Source organism: Rattus norvegicus, chromosome 3, assembly GCF_021556685.1.
Source record: "Rattus norvegicus strain SHRSP/BbbUtx chromosome 3, alternate assembly SHRSP_T2T, whole genome shotgun sequence".
Taxonomy (NCBI): domain Eukaryota; kingdom Metazoa; phylum Chordata; class Mammalia; order Rodentia; family Muridae; genus Rattus; species Rattus norvegicus.
The window spans coordinates 35,858,116-35,876,551 of NC_141536.1; the positions used below are offsets into that span (position 1 = coordinate 35,858,116).

The 18,436-nt window shown below is 44.3% G+C and overlaps 1 protein-coding gene across 51 annotated transcripts in view; it reads right to left on the bottom strand.

Moving 5' to 3' along the window:
* Neb (nebulin) overlaps positions 1-18,436 on the bottom strand; it is a 197,819-nt gene that overhangs the window by 30,903 nt on the left and 148,480 nt on the right. For 33 of the 51 annotated variants that reach the window (XM_087651610.1, XM_087651630.1, XM_087651605.1 and 30 more), the window contains exons 118-137: positions 18,053-18,151; positions 17,568-17,678; positions 16,877-16,981; positions 16,185-16,289; positions 15,639-15,743; positions 13,548-13,652; positions 13,313-13,417; positions 12,486-12,590; positions 11,229-11,333; positions 9,764-9,868; positions 7,522-7,626; positions 7,086-7,193; positions 5,924-6,028; positions 4,421-4,525; positions 3,962-4,066; positions 3,287-3,391; positions 3,086-3,196; positions 2,356-2,466; positions 2,038-2,139; positions 1,842-1,946 (exon numbers count right to left, since the gene is read on the bottom strand). In XM_087651610.1, the coding sequence (XP_087507736.1) occupies positions 1,842-1,946; positions 2,038-2,139; positions 2,356-2,466; positions 3,086-3,196; positions 3,287-3,391; positions 3,962-4,066; positions 4,421-4,525; positions 5,924-6,028; positions 7,086-7,193; positions 7,522-7,626; positions 9,764-9,868; positions 11,229-11,333; positions 12,486-12,590; positions 13,313-13,417; positions 13,548-13,652; positions 15,639-15,743; positions 16,185-16,289; positions 16,877-16,981; positions 17,568-17,678; positions 18,053-18,151 (2,112 nt within the window). 51 annotated transcript variants of the gene reach the window in all.

The following is an 18,436-nucleotide window of genomic DNA, read 5'->3' on the forward strand; positions in this document are numbered from 1 at the left end:
CTCCTTCTTCCTCTTCTTCTCCTTCTTCCTCTTCTTCTCCTCCTCCTCCTCCTTCTTCTTCTTCCTCTTCCTCTTCCTCTCCTTCTCCTTCTCCTTCCCCTTCCCCTTCTTCTTCTTCTTCTTCTTCTTCTTCTTCTTCTTCTTCTTCTTCTTCTTCTTCTTCTTCTTCTTCTTGTTATTATTATTATTATTATTATTATTATTATTATTATTATTATTATTATTATTATTATACTCACAGGGGGCAACAAGATGGATGGATCAGCGGGTATCAGGTTTGAAATAAAGAAAAAGTGAGATACTTGAGAATAACAGGGGATGTAAAATTCATTGTACTTCTGGAGTACATGAGACTGAGGATATGGAAAAGTGTGAGTGAAAGAAAGAGATGGCCATTGTGCTCAGGTAAGACAGAAAAAGATGGCTGCTCATTGGACAATTCAACCAAATAACGAGTGACACAAAACTTGGCTTATTGACAAACATATCGATGCCTTTATCACTGACGTTAGAGGATCAAGTCTGGAAGTCCACTAGCAGACAACTCCTACTACAGGTTAAACCAATTAAAAGGCAGCATTTGGCTCTTAGGCTTGGAACAGTCCATCCCAATGGAAACCCTTGCCCCAGGAAGTACACAGGGGGTAAACAAAAGGCCAGTGGGGGTAAGGGAATGAACCTTGAAAGATTCTTAAGGTCCCTACCAACAGTATAAAAGGATAAACAATGGCCGAGCAGCCAGCTCCAGAAGGAAAGGTTGCTCTTCAGACTGCGGTTGCCGCCAAGCTGGGGGAGAGGTCCAGGGTCCTCGCCATGTTGCAGTGGGCTTTAAAGCATCTGTTTGTGAGCTATCCCTGGTCCTTGGATGTACCCCTTCTTTCATACTCTTGTTAGCAATAACCCCCAATAACAACAAAAACCTCATTGTTCACCAAACTGGACTTTGTTGCAATCATTACTTTGGTCTTTCCTGAGCGCCCTTTCTGGAGTGAGGAGAGGTGTGTTGCCTCTACCCAGGAAGTGTCTGTGACACAACCTAGGGTCCCTCAACCTTCAACCAAGACAGCCACAGACTCTCCTCCAACCAATGGTCATTAACACAAAGACACCCAAGGAAAAAGGCTTCATCGTGGTACTTCAGATGGACCAAAGGTTGCCCTAAGAGAGCTGCTATTAGACTACAGCTCTCTAAAAACCGGTATAAACTTGGAGACATTGCAGAGGTTAGGGAGTGTGGGCAGTCTGCTTTGGACAACACATTTCTGAGCCTGTCTTAATAATACAAAGTCTGCTGAAATGAAGCATTCTTCTTGACACCCTGTGCATACTGTGACCAAGCTCTCGTCATACAAGACTGTATTATTTAACTACAGAGACAAGAACCTGAAGACATTTGCTCACCCCTACTCAGCCATGCCTAGCCTGGGCACTCGTATCTGTTGTTAAATGCAGGGAGAAAGGTTCTTTTACATGGTCAGGTCTTAAAAGTTAGAATATCATGATGGTTACACAGTACCAAGTCTCTCCCAGGTGACTCAATTTCAAAGCAGACCTTCTGGATCTAAATCTTACTGCCTGGCAAAAAGCACCCTTAGTCGCCAAGAGCGGTTAAATCGAAAAACAGCTAGATGCTTAACCTGTAAATGGAGACGTGGAAGGCTAGAAAGCCTAGGTTGGTTAGCAAGAAATGAGTCAAGGCCTTCTGAACTGTTTAAATGCTGTAGTACAGTTTAAGACCCTGTGTCTCTTGGTTCGTTGACACTGCTCTTCCTGGGAATCGCTTGTCCCTGACTAGTTTTGAAACTCCCACACCGGGGTCCCTGTATGCCATTTTGTATTACCTGGCTGCTCAGCTTGGCCGCCTTCTTGGCCATCTCAATGTCTGGGCGGCCAAGCATGCTTAACCCGTGGCTGCCTTCCTTGCGGTGCTTGGCTCTGTACTCCACCTGCATCAGAGAGACCCCAAGTGGGAAGTGTGGTCTCGGTGGCACACACACACAGTGCCACTGTGACACTGAACTTTAATGACACTCTTACCTCACTGGCCTGTTTGGCTGCCTGGGTGGCCTTCTTGATGTCTGGCCTGTCGGCCACTGTGGTGTAATGCAGATTCTCTTTGGCATCTTTTTTATAAGCAACCTTGATTTGAGGGAAGAAAGCGCTTACTTGAGGCCGACAGAATTTTCCAATGGTCTTCATTAAATACAAACAGCATGTGTGTTGGTAAAAGTAAGCCGATTCCCACCCCTGTATTTCTAAAACCGTCAGACAGGGACATCACTGCATGAGGAGCATGCACTCATTTGCGGTCCACGGTGTCATGTGACCCTTCAGGATGCTGAGGCGGGAACTTACATCACTCTGCTTCTTGGCCACGTCCATCGCATGCTTCACCTCTGGAGGCTCTTGCATGATGGAGTAGTTGGACTTCCCTTTCTCTTTGACGAACTTCTTCTTGTAGTTTGTCTAAACGGCATCAGAGTTGTTCGTGTGAGCAGAGGAAGGTGAGGGAAAGATTTATTTGAGGAATATGAGAAGATCTTCAGGAAAGTCCATGACTCCCGATCGCAGTGTGGGGTGGAACTTTGATCTCTGGGTCATAGTCTACTTCCTCCCCGTCTTTTCTCTCGTGGACTAACACCAGAACTATCCAGCAAGCTTAGAGAACGGAACTCAAGCACGCTCAATGCTCATTGCTAACTCTTACCTTTAAGATATCTGTCACAGGTTATAACAGCAGGATGCAGTGCACTGGCAGAGACTCCTGAGGTATGCCAGGCGATTTTTAGCTCTCAAACTGAACATTGCTTAATGACAGCAGAGGCCACTTTTGATCGGCACTGCTTTTTCCCACTAATAGCATTAGTTATGCCTTATATTGCAAAATGTGCTATGGAACAAAGCCCACATCTGCTACAACCTGCACAACTGTAATACCAATACACTTAAAATAAAACTGGAGTTAGGATTCATATACTCAGGTTAAGAGTGCAGATGCGTAAAGGAAAGCGTTTGTAAGCAGGGGGCTGGCTGTCCTTGACCCAATTCATAGTTGCCATCAAGAGCTCCGTGGCTGGCCACTTACATCACTGACGTGCTTGGTCACTGCCTTGACATGAACTGTATCCCTGGTCTCTGGCAGTGTTGTGTATGAGCCCTGGGCCAGGTGCTTCTTGACATGGTCCTTGTACTTGTTCTGGGGGAATCCACAAAGAGCTTGTTAATGACTCTGCTTGGGGCCTCAGCCTGAGATGGAAGGGAAGCAGATGGGCTGTGGGTGGGTTACCTCAGACACCAGATTGCTGACAGTCTTTGCCAAGAGGATCTGTGGGGTGTCAGGCACAGCATGACAGGTTCCCCTTTCCTTTACGTGTTTCTCTTTGTATTTCAGCTGTGGGAGTAGAAGGGGAGGGGACTTTTTTTAGCTTTTTAAAAAATATCTTGCTCATTCAGTTCGCAAATCCCTCAATAGTAGCTGAGAGGGTCCCACCACTCAGGACCGCACCGAAGGATTTAACGTTCGTTCAAAACGGGTTTCTCCTGACAACTTGAGGTTTTTATTAAGATGAAAACCTCACGGTAAATCTTTGCCTTTAGTTGAACGCATTCTCAAATATGTCACCTGACACTCATTGGGCCTAGAAACACAATCTTTCCTCCTTTACAGAGGTGGTGGGTATAAAGTAGGAAGAATAGGATCCCACAGAACAGAAACTTAGGATTCAGGGGAGAATCCAGCCGGTCTTTCAGATTCCCTGTGCTGTGTTAACTGCCGGCTGCAGTACAAGCCAAGAACCATGCCAGGCTCAATGGGATTTCATAGACGGCCACCGAGGGCGGCAGCATGTGCTAGAATCACCTACAGATGGAGCTTCTGTCCTGTCCTGGATGTTTCTGGAGACGGCTGCTGCACAAGATGGCCTTGAGTCAGGGTAGACACTGTAGAAGGCCAGATACTTACATCGCTTTCTATTAAGGAGTTCCTGAGGGCCAACACCATGTCCTTATCATCAGTGACAGAAAGCTTGCAGCCCTTGAGAAACTCTCGGTCCAGCTTGTATTCAAACTGCGATAGGAGGAAGCAGGTCATTTGATTAAACCAGAGAGGCATCTTCAGAAGGAATACCCATTCTCAGAGTAAAGGGAGGGGCTTCCTGGCCTCTCACTGTTACCACATGCTAGATTCATCCCTTCTAGCCCAGGAACCAAGGCTGGGACCAACTCTCCCTCTCTCTCTAGCTTCAGGTCTCTGAGCCCCCATGCCTGGGACCAGTTGTCAGAGGACAGCTCCACAGTCAGGTTTGTTTCATGAACTTGCTTCTCCCCTCAAACTTCCTTCTAATTTAGAGCCCAAATCAGCCGGGGCAAGTGCCCTGACAGTGAGTGCTGGAGACAGCCCCAGGTCTGTCTCCTCTCTTACATCGCTTTGCTGCAGGGATGACTTGGCGGCCTGGATGAAGTCTGGGCGGTCGGGTGTCCACTTCCAGTAGGCTTTATTGGCCTCATACTGCTTCTTGTAGTCCAGCTGTTTTGAGTGTGACAGAAAGACAACGGTCAGGCTGAGTCAACACATATATGTAGTACCCAAGGGGAGGGGGGGAACGCTCGCCAGTCAACGTTCCACAAATCGCAGCTCATAGAACCCTTGATAAAACTGTCTGCTCTATGCAGCTTGTCAGTCACTCGTGTCCTCTTTGCTCCCAAATTGGTATTGAAGCTTTGGAACACTTCCAGGTGAAATGATTCCACAGTCTACCTTAACTCTGCCTTCATCGCCTGCATTGTTAACTACTTGCTGATTTGTGAATAAGTTACAGGTATTTCTGTAAAAGAGGCCAGAGTATCACAGACACGGTATACGGCCACCACCCAGATTCCACAGTCTATTTTCCTACATTTCCTTCCCACATCTTCCACATCTGTTTACCCATTTATTGCCCACCAGCGCATCCTTAAGACTCTTGCCAGCTTCTCTGTGACACCTCAATCTACCTGCCCCTAGAAATGGATGCTTCTGGAATGAACGAGAATCAGTTGGATGTCTAACGTTTTGTGACACTAGTTTATGTGTTTTAAGAAGTCGGGGCCCATCTAAGCTTACAGAGTTGCTTCTGTGGGTGAGATTTTTAGGGCCTTCCGGCAAAAGAAATGTTATCAACATAGGGAAGACCGAAGCAAGTGGAGCGTCTAGACAGTGTACCCGAGACAGCTAGCGACTCTGGTCTCTCCTTCAGAAGCAGATACCAGAGCTTAGGGCGAGAGGAGAGCATGGAGAAAAGACTGAAAGATGCTGATGTGCTCTCCAAAGTGCTGCCCTTGTTTCAGAGCTAACATCTGAACTCATCTGCCCCACAAACACTAGGGAGATGTAGCGTGTGGCCTAGCGAGACCACCCTGGGCTCTTCATGCCCCTTCACGAAGAGCAGAATCATTTGGTTTTTAGTATCATTCACTACTCGTTCTCCTGGCGATGAGCTCTTCATTTGGACAGGCAGAGCTTCGTCTCATGAAGAGATTTGTAAGGTCACCTGCTTGCTGAGGTGGCTAAGTCCCCACAGTTAAATGTCAAACCACAGCAATCTCTAAAACTTGTGTTGAGGTTTCACTGCCACTGGGATGGCAGGGGGCACTGAGACCTTCAGTAGGCCCTGTGGCCTGGAAGGCAGAGCCTCCAGGGGGATTGAGACTCATGCTGCAGGAGAACAAGCCTTCACTCTCAGACTTTTCCACTTGCTCTCCGGCCCCATGTGCTCTCCACCATGGGAGAATGCAGTAAGGGGAACAGCGACAGATACTCACGTACGCTTGACCTCCCTATCTCTAGAACTTAAATAACTTCTGCAAATTACCCAGTCAAAGGTATTCTGTTACTGCAGCAAGGGGACGAAGGCTGGATGGGGACAGGGAAAGCTGTGTGACTTACATTCGTGTTGACTTTGTAGGCATCTTTTGCTGCCTTGATGTGAACAGCATCCGGCTTGATGGTGCAGTTAGATTTATTCCTTTGGTAAACTTCCTTATATTTCAGCTACGGGAGACAACAATGACATAGTTAGTTTTTTTTTCTCCAGAGAGTTAATTAAACATTTTTTTAAAAAAAGATTTATTTATTTTATTTATATGAGTGCACGGTAGCTGTTTTCAGACACAGCAGAAGAGCACATCAGATCCCATTACAGGTGGTTGTGAGCCACCATGTGGTTGCTGGGAATTGAACTCATGACCTCTGGAAGCAATATGGAAAAGACGCACAGAAGGGGCCTCATTTATACAGAAGCCCATCAGCTGTCAGTTGTGTGAGTACGGCTCTCTGTGCATTCAGCTTCACAGAGCCATGCTCATCTTGATTGTATCTGCCACGTCTGTCCCAGGGTCACCCTGGCCACCCAGTTCAGTTTTTCCTGCAATGTTTCCTAGCAGAACACTTGGAGAAAAATCACTGGAGTGACATATAGACCTTTATAACCACAGGCTGGTGCCAGGGAGGGACCTTCTGACATTACTGTTTGCGGTTGGGGATGGGCTCTCACTATGCAGTTTTGGCTGGTATAGAACTCACAGAGACCTGCCTACCTCTGCCTTTGTAGTGCTGGGATTAAAGACATGTGCCATCATGCCCAACCGACCTTATCTCAAGAGGAACAGGTACATTCCTGGGTCTGATAAAGTTGCCTTTGACCTGACCCATGTCTCTTCCTCTGATACAAACTGTAGGGATCTGCTCTGTCTTGCTGCCTTGGGCTAAGCCTTGCCACTAAGTTCTCTCCAACTGCACTTTATGTCTCTGGATCTGCCTTCCCTTTACATCCACATCAGTGTGGCTCTGACACACTGGGAAAGGGTCTTGGAAGAGCCACCTTGGGTCTTGGCCTAGCTGTGCCCCCGTTCCCCCCGTTGTCGGCCAATAACATTTGCAACAGACCTATTTTGCGGTGTCCAGTCAACTCAGAATCATAAGGAAGACAGAGGGAGGGCTGCCACTTTAGGGCACTAGGTTGCCAAGTGGTTTTTCCACAGGTCACCATCTGGTGTTTACTACATCACATTGGAAGTCCAAGACAGAGGGGCTAAGGACGGGTACTCACATCACTGACTTCATCCTTCACTTTTCGGACATGGAGCAGCATGGGTGTGTCATGGATGGTGGTGTAGCCTCTGGGTCTGGCCTTGTTGTACTCCAGCTTATAAAGTATCTGAAGCAGATCAGAAAAGCGGGAAGGTACAACATCATGCTTCTCCATTTTCAACTTAAAATACACATGGAAAGTGAGTAGGAAGCAAAGGCAATTTTATAAACCCAATAGAGAGGCTGTCTGCTGAGGCCTCTGTGTCTCCTGGCTTGCCTGCTGATTTGAATGATGAGGCTTCCGTATGACAGAAGAGCCCTGTGTGCAGCAGGCATGCATCACTCTTGCCTCCCACCCCTCACAGCCGCTTCTCAGACACCTGGCAGGCTACAGTGGGCCCCGCCTGGGCAGATGCGCTGAGCCTGAGGATGCAGGCCCTTTGCCCTCTGCTTACGTCACTGATTTGCTTGTTGACTTTTGTGGTGCGCAGGTGCTCCGGGGTGTCCACAACGGAGGTGAATTTGTCCTTTGACTTCTCATACTTTTTCCTGTATTTGATCTAAATCACGGAGGAAAGGACAAGTTACATTCCAGAACAGAAGTCCTAAAGAAATCTCATGCAATACCAGAGGGTGGCTTCTGCCTTCGCTCACTGGAGGTGTTTACTAACGTTTGCATTTCATTGCCGTAATGTAGTAGCATGGACAGACGCTTTCCAATGTATTTCATAGACACGGAAGCAAAGGGGCTCTCAGAGGTTAGGAACCTGAGCCAAGGGCATGTGTATAGTAAATCTCAGAGGAAGGCTAGACTCTTCTCTGAACTGACAACCTCACTCTAACATTCCATTTTACATTGGTATTTTTCTATGTCCAATAAAATGAGTATATATGACTTTTAAAGTATTTTAGATTTTTAATCTATCATCTATCTGTCTGTCTGTCTATCTATCTATCTATCTATCTATCTATCTATCCATCCATCCATCTACTCACCCACCCACCAACCCACCCACCCATCTATCTGTGATCTCTCTACTCATTTATCCTTCTCTCATATAATACATTCCAATTGTAGCCTCCCCCCTCCACTCCTCCCAGTCCTCCCACCTTCCCTCTCCCCCACATCCAAAATGAATTTTTTATTGGAAATTTCCAAGTCCCATTTTTTTTTGTTTTGTTTGTCATGCAGATAAGCTGTTTAAAGCAGGACAGATACAGAGACCAACAAACTTTCATGCATAGTGTTTGGATGATCCTATCAAGGACAAGGATATTTATGTGAGGACATATCCCTTTTCATAAATATTGACTTGACAACAAACTAAGATTACAAAGCAATCTGCTAACAGGAAAGATTGGCTGGAGCCCTTTTGGCTTGGGCCAAGGCAGTGGCATTTCATTAACGTTCGTGTGGGTAACTGAGTTACCACATTTGCCTTCCGGTCTGTGAGAAAGGTGGCAGTGCATGCTCAGTGGACCTCACTGGGTGACAACGTTACTGACGTGAATATTGCCAATGTCCAGGGCCTACGTGGCTAGCCCCAGCTCTCTGAAACAGTTGCAGTGAGAGCTGAGCAATGGGGCAATTGGAAGAAAACATTAAATATTCGGACCTTTGAAAGCCACTAATCTACTGAAGAACCTTAATTTCTAAGCAATCTGCCTTTCAAAGCAAACACTAAAAAAAAATTAAGTAAATGTTATATCTATCAATTTGAAAAAAAAATGCATGGAGACTCTGCTGACCTTCGAGGATTTCTGAGCCTTAGATGTGCAGACAATGGCTGCCCAGTATACCCAGCCATGATCAAATTTTACTTCTAAGGAATGAACATTCATATGCTTTATCATGAGGAAGCAGCAGGGGCAGAGGTCAGGGGACCAAAGAGAGCATAGAAGGCGCTGCGCCGAAGGTCTAAGCCTGCTTCTTCACACCCTGTTGGACATTACCTGGCTCCACATGTGTGTATTGTAGAGAGCAGTCAACATATCTGGACGCAGGATCTCATTACAGCCTTGTTTCAGAAGCATCTTGGCACTAGACTTATATTTTCTCTGTCCATGCAAAGAGCAGTGAAGCACAAGAGAGACTCATGAAGACAGAAAGAACATGGCTCTATATCCCAGTCACCTCCGAGTGAAGAGATGTAGGCTTAACACACTTTGCGTACTCACAGAGCTGTGTGGTGAAGCCCCCGTGTGGAGCGCAAGGAGAATGGCCGGAAATATTTAGGCTTTGACCCTCCACGACCCTCGCAAATGGGTAGGACAGAGGTAAACAGTATGTATGTCACCACCCTGATTGCCTTATGGAGAGGACATCATCAGAACAGAAGAGTAGGGTAGGGATCTCCTCTGTCTTTTTTCTCCCATAACTTTAAAAATTAGTTTTTAACAACTCCATCTGCAGTTTACCGCTGCTGTTAACAAAACGGGTACTGCAGAAGAAGAGAATGGAGGGGGCCCTCAGCTTCTGTTTTCACCTTCACCACGGCACAAGTGAGGACACAGAGCGTTGACTGGCACACTCAAACAGCTCACGGGCTCTTTGGGTGGCTAGACAGATATTTTGAAACAGAACAGTCCAATATCATAGGTGGAACCTATGACATCCTTGCAGCAGACGGGACGACACCTTGGGAGAAATCGGAGCACAGTCCTGTCTGGGCCAAGCTGCCGGCCTCATCACAATACCTGGCTGATCTGGTCGCCTGCCGTCTTAGCCAGCAGATGTCTAGGTTCATCGACTACCAGGTGGTATTTATCTTTCCGCTGCTCATAATCAGCTCTGTATTTTTTCTGCTCAAACATCATATTAAATTATAGCAAGAAAATGACATTGAGGGCACATGGTAATGTCTCAATCTGAATACTCCAGAGAGTCTGAAACCTAGCAATACCCAGGACAATGTTTAGATGATCATATAGAGAGTAGGAATGACAAGCGAACACAGATTTTTTCCGGAGAGAGGCTGAGGCCTGGAAGAGAGCAAGCTGAGGTATGGTAGGGTCACGTTTCTATCTTTTCATTATACATGTTAGTGACATCAGGCTGGACGGAATCTTACACTGTATTTAAAATGAGGTGCCAATAATCTACAAGTTTCATCTACAAGGCAGCAAGAGTCTAAAAGTATAATTAATGCTATACAGAGGTGTAACTAACTATAATATCCAAAATTGTAACTAGGTTTACTCAAGGAAAACTGTACTGATTTACTTGATGATTTAAAAGATACCTGGAAATTATTCATGAAACAGGAAAAACAAAATATATCAAGACTGTCCTAGGAAGCTGCTGATGGTGTTGGTGTTAGACTTTTCCTGCCTGGAAATGTGTTGAAATGAAGTAATTAAACAAAAATGAACTGAAATTGGCAAAGGCCACACGGAAATGCACCGCTGGCTACAGTCTTATTGTTAGTGCCCCTCTAGTAATATTCTAACATGTTTGAACTTATGCAAGTCCACGTATTATCTGAAAGCAGAAAAGCGTAAGTTTAGTTATGAAAACATCTAAACATTATAAAAACTCCCCAATTTAGGGCTCACAGCTTGATGATTTGGGCTCGCTCGAATTATATTCAAATAATTACATCATTGTAAAATCGGTATAGGGAAGACGGAGTAGAATATAGAGGGAGGTGTAAATAGATACCCGTATGCATCCAATTCCGTGGGAGTAACAGTGATGTGTCTGAATGCATGAGTCACACAACTATCCCCATTGAGCGCGTCAGGGTTCTGACCAGTTCCATTTTGGTGCCTTTGTGGGGCTACTGAATCAACCTTGACCATCCAGGTCTCCAAGCTCTACATGGGTTAAAGGCAGTTAGTGGATCGTCCACAAAATCCTTCCTCCTCTCTCTGGCACCTTAAGACTGTGTTACAGAGGTGAAGGTGAACGTGGATCTACTCAAAGTTTGGGCAGGGCCAACCAGATAGTGACATTGTACAGTCTTTCCAAGCCCTTATATGGAAGGAACATTTAGGACAGATTTCCTGTCATGGTATATATTAGGTTTTAATGAAACAGCCCTGCAAATTTTTTAAGAGAACCAAATAGGGGGCTGGAGAGATGGCTCAACCGTTAAAGGCTAGGCTCACAACCAAAAATATAAGAGAACCAAATAGGTTTAATCAGATTAGTTTTACGTACCTCGTTCATCAACTGAGTTGCGTACTTGAAATGCCTGTTAATTGGACAGTCAGCAACATACTTGAAGTTTGACTTTGTTCTTTCAAATACTTCTTTATACTTATACTAGGGGAAAGAACATAATTATTTGATTGCGTATCCAATCTTAAGGAGCAATGCTCTTTATCTTAACACTTGTAATGATGCATTCACAGAGCTAACAAGTCTTTATCGAGTTTATTTTTTTCTTATTTCCTGGAGCATTGGGAAGAGAGGGGCTGACATCTTGAAAATAGTCCTAAATACGTAGTATAAACCACCCACTAGATGGTCACCAAATACAAATTCCATGGTGATCAAAGGCCTAAAGCCTTTTCTTTTGTTCTGGCATAGTACAACAATTCTACTTTAATGTATTTTGATGGGCCACGTGAAAGCAGTCTTTAGTCCATTAGTTAGACTATAGTTTCTTAGCAACTAATCAGATGATTAAAGTTTTTCAGAGCAGAGTGGGTAATGACCTAGTTACCCTGCAACCTGTTTGTAATCAGTTCTACAAATTAAGAATATTTTTAAATGTAAATTTAAACGATTCTAACGAAGAAAATAGATGCTATAATACATGCGACCCAGCAAGTCTACTGTAAAATATCTTCTGTCTGGCACCTATCATAAACTGGATGATTTTTATTTTAAAGGAAAATTCAACTGCTTTATTTTTTTAAGTAGGAAAATGAGGACCCCCCCAAACTGTAATTCACCTCATATACCACATTGTAGATTAAAATAGCCACACTTGATATTTATTGCTGTATTAATGCTTTAGTTGGGCGAGTTAGTCACATCACATCATGAGAGGGAATTCCGGAATAGTCAGGAATAGTCATACTAGATACTTTTTCAGCAAATACAAATAAAACTCCAGCGAATGAGATCAGCACTAAAGAAATCTCTAGCCAGACATGACTGCACATGCCTTTAATCCTAGCTCTTCAGGAGGCAGAGAGAGCCAGGGCTCTGTGATTTCAAGGCCAGCTACTCAATACACAGAGTGAGTTCTAGGCCAGCCCAGGCTACATAGTAACACCCAGTCAAAAACCAAACCAAAACAAACTTGAAAATATCTAGAAAGTGAATATTTCAGCATGGGAGTTCATTACAGGGTCTGGAAGTGAGGACAGAGATGAGGCTACAAAAGGCTTTCCCATAGTGCTCATCTCTGTGAGCTCAGCTTTACATTTAATGATGAAGCTGTTCTCATGGGGAAGACAGGTATACCTTGCTGTAGAGAGTCTTGTTCTGTTCAGCTAATGCCAAGTCAGGGGTATCATAGGCATAGCAGCCAATGCCTTTAAGCCAGGTCAAATCTTCTTTATATTTCACCTACAAGAAGAGGAGCATTAAGGCGTTTTAGTAACTCATCTCTAATTGTTATAGGTTAGGAGCCATCCAAGTGAACAGGTTGGAAACTCTGATTCCCAAAGTTTGTCAAGTAAGGAAGATTTAAAATAGCCTGCTTTGTTTAAATGAATTTCCAGAGTTACTGGCTTCTTCTTATGACTATTTTTTATAATACTTAGAAATTTTCATTTTTACTATTGACTAAAATCAATCTTAACCAGTATACTTTTCTATAGAGAATAGCATTGGCTTGGCAGCTAAGCTTTCACGCAGACCAGTGAAAGGGGCCTTGCTTTCCGTTGCATTCTCTTCAAAGGATCCAAGATAGGCACAGACTATGCTTTGAGTCATAGAGGAAGGCATAGGGTGACATAGAGGACATAGGATGACAAATTTGAATATAATTTTTCTTCTCCTAAGCTCTGGCTTAGTTAGTCACTTAGTAATTAAACTTTCTGACTTGAATAACCATCCCCACGATCTAAAAAATATGGAAGTGGGGCCAGCTAGACGCCACAAAGAACTCTAATGGTAGTGGGAAAACCAACAAGTTATCCTTTGAACCCAACACATTCACTCACTGTTTCTCATGTACCTTGGCATGAGATACTTACTCCCTACCCCTGCAAAACTAGGTGAGTGTTGCAGCAGTTTTCATGCAGGGGAGCATGGATTTCTCTGTGAAAATTGACGATAATACTCACATCGCTGACGGCATCAGTGACTGCCCGGTGGTGGAAATGTTCAGGGCGATCAGGAATGGAACTCCAGATTCCCAGCTGGCTCATGTAGTTTTCCTTGTATTTCACCTGTTGTAGAAAGCCGACTCAGAGTTAATGCAAAGCACATCTCCCTGTAGTTTTAGAAAAGCGAGACTGCTTAAAAAAAAAGGTGTTGGGTCACAGAACCCATTTCAAGCAGTCACATCCAGGGACATACTTTACTGATGTCGTCGGTGACTTTGCGATGATACACGATGTCCAGGGCGTCCTTCACAGTGTGATATTTCCCTTTCGTCTTTTGAAATGTTTCTTTGTAGCGAAGCTGTTGAGAGAGAATAGGACACTGATTATGAAGATGACCATGTTAAATGACTCTGGTCTGTTCAGTTTGAGCTCTTGTGCTCTCTTAGATGTCCCCCATGAATAAAATTAGGGGAAAGCTCGAAAAGCCATTCCAGATGTGGGAAGAGAAAAGGACACTAAAGAAAATGTCATAATTAAAAAAAATTACATGGATTGATGGAATCGTAATGGATGGAGCCATGGTTCACGGTTGTGGTAAATATCTGAATGTTGATAATGATGGGCAAAACCATGGGCAGGCTAGAATTCTCTTACGTCTTTGCTCTTTTTCTTTAAATCAAAGACTACTTAACTTAAAAAAATATGTCAATGTTAAAGAATTTATTTTGGGGATGAGGAGGAAACAAACAACAGCGAAGACCATAGCCTTGCTTTGTCTAAGACATATTAATAATGTCTTGGCTCCCACCTCCTGCTGTTAAAATACTTTTCCACTAAGCAGTCTTGAAATTTCACTTTATTATGACTGTTGTCTTGTGACACGATGACTCTACTGGTCTCATCTGCATAAGACAGACGCTTCTCTAGGCGGCTGCCTGAGCAAGCACTCAGTGAGAGATGCGTTTTCTGAACTATTTTGTTCTTCAAATGGGTGATGTCAGAAAATGAGCTTGTGGGTCCAGCCATGTTTGATACATGAAATCTAACATCCTTGTGGCACTGGGGTAATTTTAAAGATTAAGGTTTCTTAGAATTAGTGCTGAGGACTGTTAAAGATTAAGGATATAAAAATTGCCATGGGGGCAGCTCTAGGGAACAGTCGGACCCTGGGATCAATTTCAGTGCATGGCTACTCTAGCGCAAAGAAAATTAAATTTGATACAAGTTATATTGACAAGTATTGGTCACAGAGGCTCAAACTGTACTCTCAGGACTTGGGAGAGACTGGTGAGTTTGAGGCTAATCTGGGCTACACAGTGAGAGGCCACCTGGGGTACAAAAGTAAAAGCCTGGTCAACAAAACAAAGTGGGAGAAACTCAGCTGTAACCTTGAATGATAAAGACAGGGGATGCCAAAGACTGAGACTGTGCTGAAGGATAGGTTTTTGAAATAAACCTGTGGTTTTCTCAACTTGCACTTTAAGCACTCAGTAGAATTGTCTTTTTCCTAGTAATTACCTTACGCAGCCATGAGATCTAGAGCTCTACAGTGGATATGTATGGCTGGCTGGGGGTTCCGATAGGTGTAAGTCCAGTTGTCCAATCCACTAAGAGTTGCAGTAATAGATATTGCAAATCTGCAGTTGAGTTCTGAGGCACTGAAAAGCCAGAAGGCCCTCCCTCAAGCAGACTAATATTCCTATCTTCGGAAACACATAAAGTCATTACCAGTAGAAGGCACACTTTCCCCTCATGAGGTGGACAAAGAAGTCCCTCCTCTGATTCTAGCTACTGTGTCCTGGCCCTCACACACTCTACAGTAGGCAATTAAGAGAAGAAAGAGAACATTTTCTAAGCGCTAACAAGCTCAGAAGTGTAACAGACACATTATTCACATTTCTTTTGTGTGTAGTCTTATTTCATTACCATGTTTCTCATCCTATTTCATATATAGAAAAATTAGACGAATTATATAGAACTGAAGAACAGGCAATGAATCAAATCTGTGGGGTTTTTTTTTTTTGCACCCAAGACCATGATTTTATGTCTAAATAAATTAGCTATCAAGTATCTCTAGGTTACCACCCAAGAACTACAAGGAGGGGTCACGCTGTTGCCCAGGATGTTGCCCAGGAGATAACGAATAGCTTGCAGCATCTCAACACAGTTCTTAGCTACTTGGTTGGAGTGATGCACTCTCTCTCTCTCTCTCTCTCTCTCTCTCTCTCTCTCTCTCTCTCTCTCTGTGTTCTTTCCTGGTCCATGTTGTGGGCAATGACTTTGAGCTATGGCTGTGACAGAACAGCTCTCCCAGTCACAGCAGGAGGAAGGAAGAGGCACTTACATCGCTGGCGTTCCAGTAAGCTCTCTTGGCTCTGATGAGGATTGGCGTGTCTGCAACTGGTGTATACTTGTCCTTCATCTTTTCATACTGAATCTTGTACTTTTTCTAAGGTAGAGAAAGAGAAGGGAGAGACAAGCAAGTTTAAATGTCATTACAATTATTGTGGCGTGTTTGTGTGTGTTTGTGTGTGTATATACATGCATGTGGCAGATGCATGGTGTCTGAGGATAACTATGTGGGTTAGTCCTCTTCCCAATTTTATGTGGGTTCTGGGGATTGAACTCCAGGCGTCAGGCTTCTCCTGCAAGCACTCTTCCAGTAGCACCAGGGCACCAGCCCAAGTTCGAGTTTTAACCCTTTCCAATTCACACCCGAGTCACAAATCTAAGGGAAAGGCACAGCGCTTCTCATTCTTGGAGCACAGCTTCTGTGTCTGGGTGATGGTGAGCACACTCGGTAGTGGGCAAAGTCTCACCGAAGTAGCAGGTAAAGGCTTGGAAGTATTTCTTAGCTGACGGACGGGCTGGTATGGAGTCCTCATCTTACCTCGCTGACCATGTCCTTCACATCTTTAGCGTGTTGCAAGGCTGTGGTCTGATTCCCAGCGTGGTGGTGGGGTCTCTCTTTAGTGGCAAGCTCAACATAGAGATACTGGGTAATAAGAGAGCGGAGGAGGAGTTAGAGATGAAGCTTCAGTCTGTCCTCTTCCTTGAGAGTCTTTATCTAGGTCTGTGTGTTTGATTGTCTAAGGTTGTTGGTGTATGTGTTTGTGAATTTGTTTCTCTGGACATGACATTTGAAAACACATATCCAGGAACCCTCTGTCTAACAGTCCTTCTGCTGCACTTGATCCAGTGTAAAGCCATGTGATAAAGAATGCCAGTGGAAGAATAAGCAGATTCTGAGAGATCTTTCAGCATCCTCTCTCCTTAACTTTGCCTGCATATGTGACAGTTTCAGATACATTCTTGAAGTGAGCAAAGAACCACTTTTACTACTTAGAGCTCATGACCACTCATCTGAGGACAAAAACAGACAGCCCTTAGCACAGAAGACAGGGTACCCTTTGCCTGTGAAAACCCAAGAGCAGTTATGGTAGTCCCAAAGAAAACTGCGATATTTGTGGATGTAGGCTGCAGCAAGGACAATCAACTCAGTCAGCTACCAGCCCAGGACGGTCAAGTAGACATGACTCCCGCATGGAAGACTAATCAATTTTCATTAATCATAGGCATTACCTGACTCTGAAGCTTCTGTCCTCGCTTGGCTCTTAGAAGGTCAGGGGTATCGGGAACTGAAGTGAAGATGGACTTCTGCTTCTTGCCTGAGGCTCTGTAAACCAGCTAGAAGCAAAACGAGACACCTTTGTCACTTCCTCTTTGCTGGCATGGCTACTGTTCTGTGGATGCCCTGACTGTTTGCTTGTGGGTAAGGCAGGTGAGCCGCTGCTGCAACTGGCTAAGTTTCTTCCTTCTAAACTGATGGTTCCGGAGTGTTTGCCTCCTGAACTTTCTCTCCCTCCTCACCATTGCATCAACACAGCAGACATTGCATCAAGCTGCCCAATAGTCAATTACCCCGTTGTTGTATTCTTGGTCCCATACTCAAGACAGAAAAACTTGAGTTAATGTTAGTTTGTAGACAACTGTTTAAGACAAAGACTTTCTAAGCTATAAAGTCCTGTCAAGCCTCTTATTTACCCTAGTTATAGACGGGCAACTATTAGTGTCCCTTTTTACAAGAATTGAAAAATAACTAGAGCCTACTGATTTGCACAGACATTGGGACACTACAGTCAAGCACAGAAGGGACATCCTTTCCCTGTCATCAATGAGTACTGATCATCATAGACAGAAACCGAGAGTCTTGAGTAGCTCAGTCCGTCTGGTCTGTCTGCCTCCCGTGTAGTGGCAAACGATGCCTCCTTACCTCACTCAGATGTGTCTTCAGTTCCTGCACTTTTCTGTACTCTGGGGTATCAAGCACCACTTTGTATTTGTCTCGCATCTTCCTGGCTTTATCCGTGTACAGGTAATTCGACTTAGAAGAAGAAAGTCAGAAACTCAAGTTGGTTAGTCATTTAAGGGACCGTGTGTCATCTCTTCCAAATGGCTGTCATATGCAATCTGAGAAGGCTCTAAATGTGTCCTGGGATGCTAAAAGTCTCAATCACTTCCACCCCATTTTCCCCTCTTGGGGGAACGAAACAAGAACAAAAACATCCATCACTTGGATTCATTACCTTTATGACAGGCACAGATCATAAGTAAATTATGACCTACTCAAGTGGGTTGATGGCAAATTCCTCCTCAAAAGTAGATGTAGGCCTAAGATTCTTTCTGCTCTTCCCCTGACTGGAAGCTAGCAATGGGGTGTATGGCTGCAAGCTGTGTACTGTGAAGGTGTGTCCTCACCCAGAGTTTCCTTAGGTGCCGGGAGCGGACCATGTCAGGGGTGTCATACAGGAAGCAGCCAAGTCCCTTCAAGATCTGCAGGTCCTCTTTGTATTTAATCTGCGGGGCAAAAGCAGACAGCTGGTTATGAGCCAGTGTAAACATGAGACAAAAAGACACAGACAGCCACACTTCTTTATTGGTGTGCAGTTTTGCTCTCTGTGGTTTCAGTTTTCAATTGTCGACTGTTATATAAAACTATGAAATAGAAAATTCCAGAAAAAAGTGGTTTGTGCACTTATATCTTTTATTTTAGTATATTGTTGTGGCCACTTTACTGTATTATTAGTTGTTAAGACTAATATTGTGTGCCTTATTCACAATTTAAACTTTATCAAGAGTATG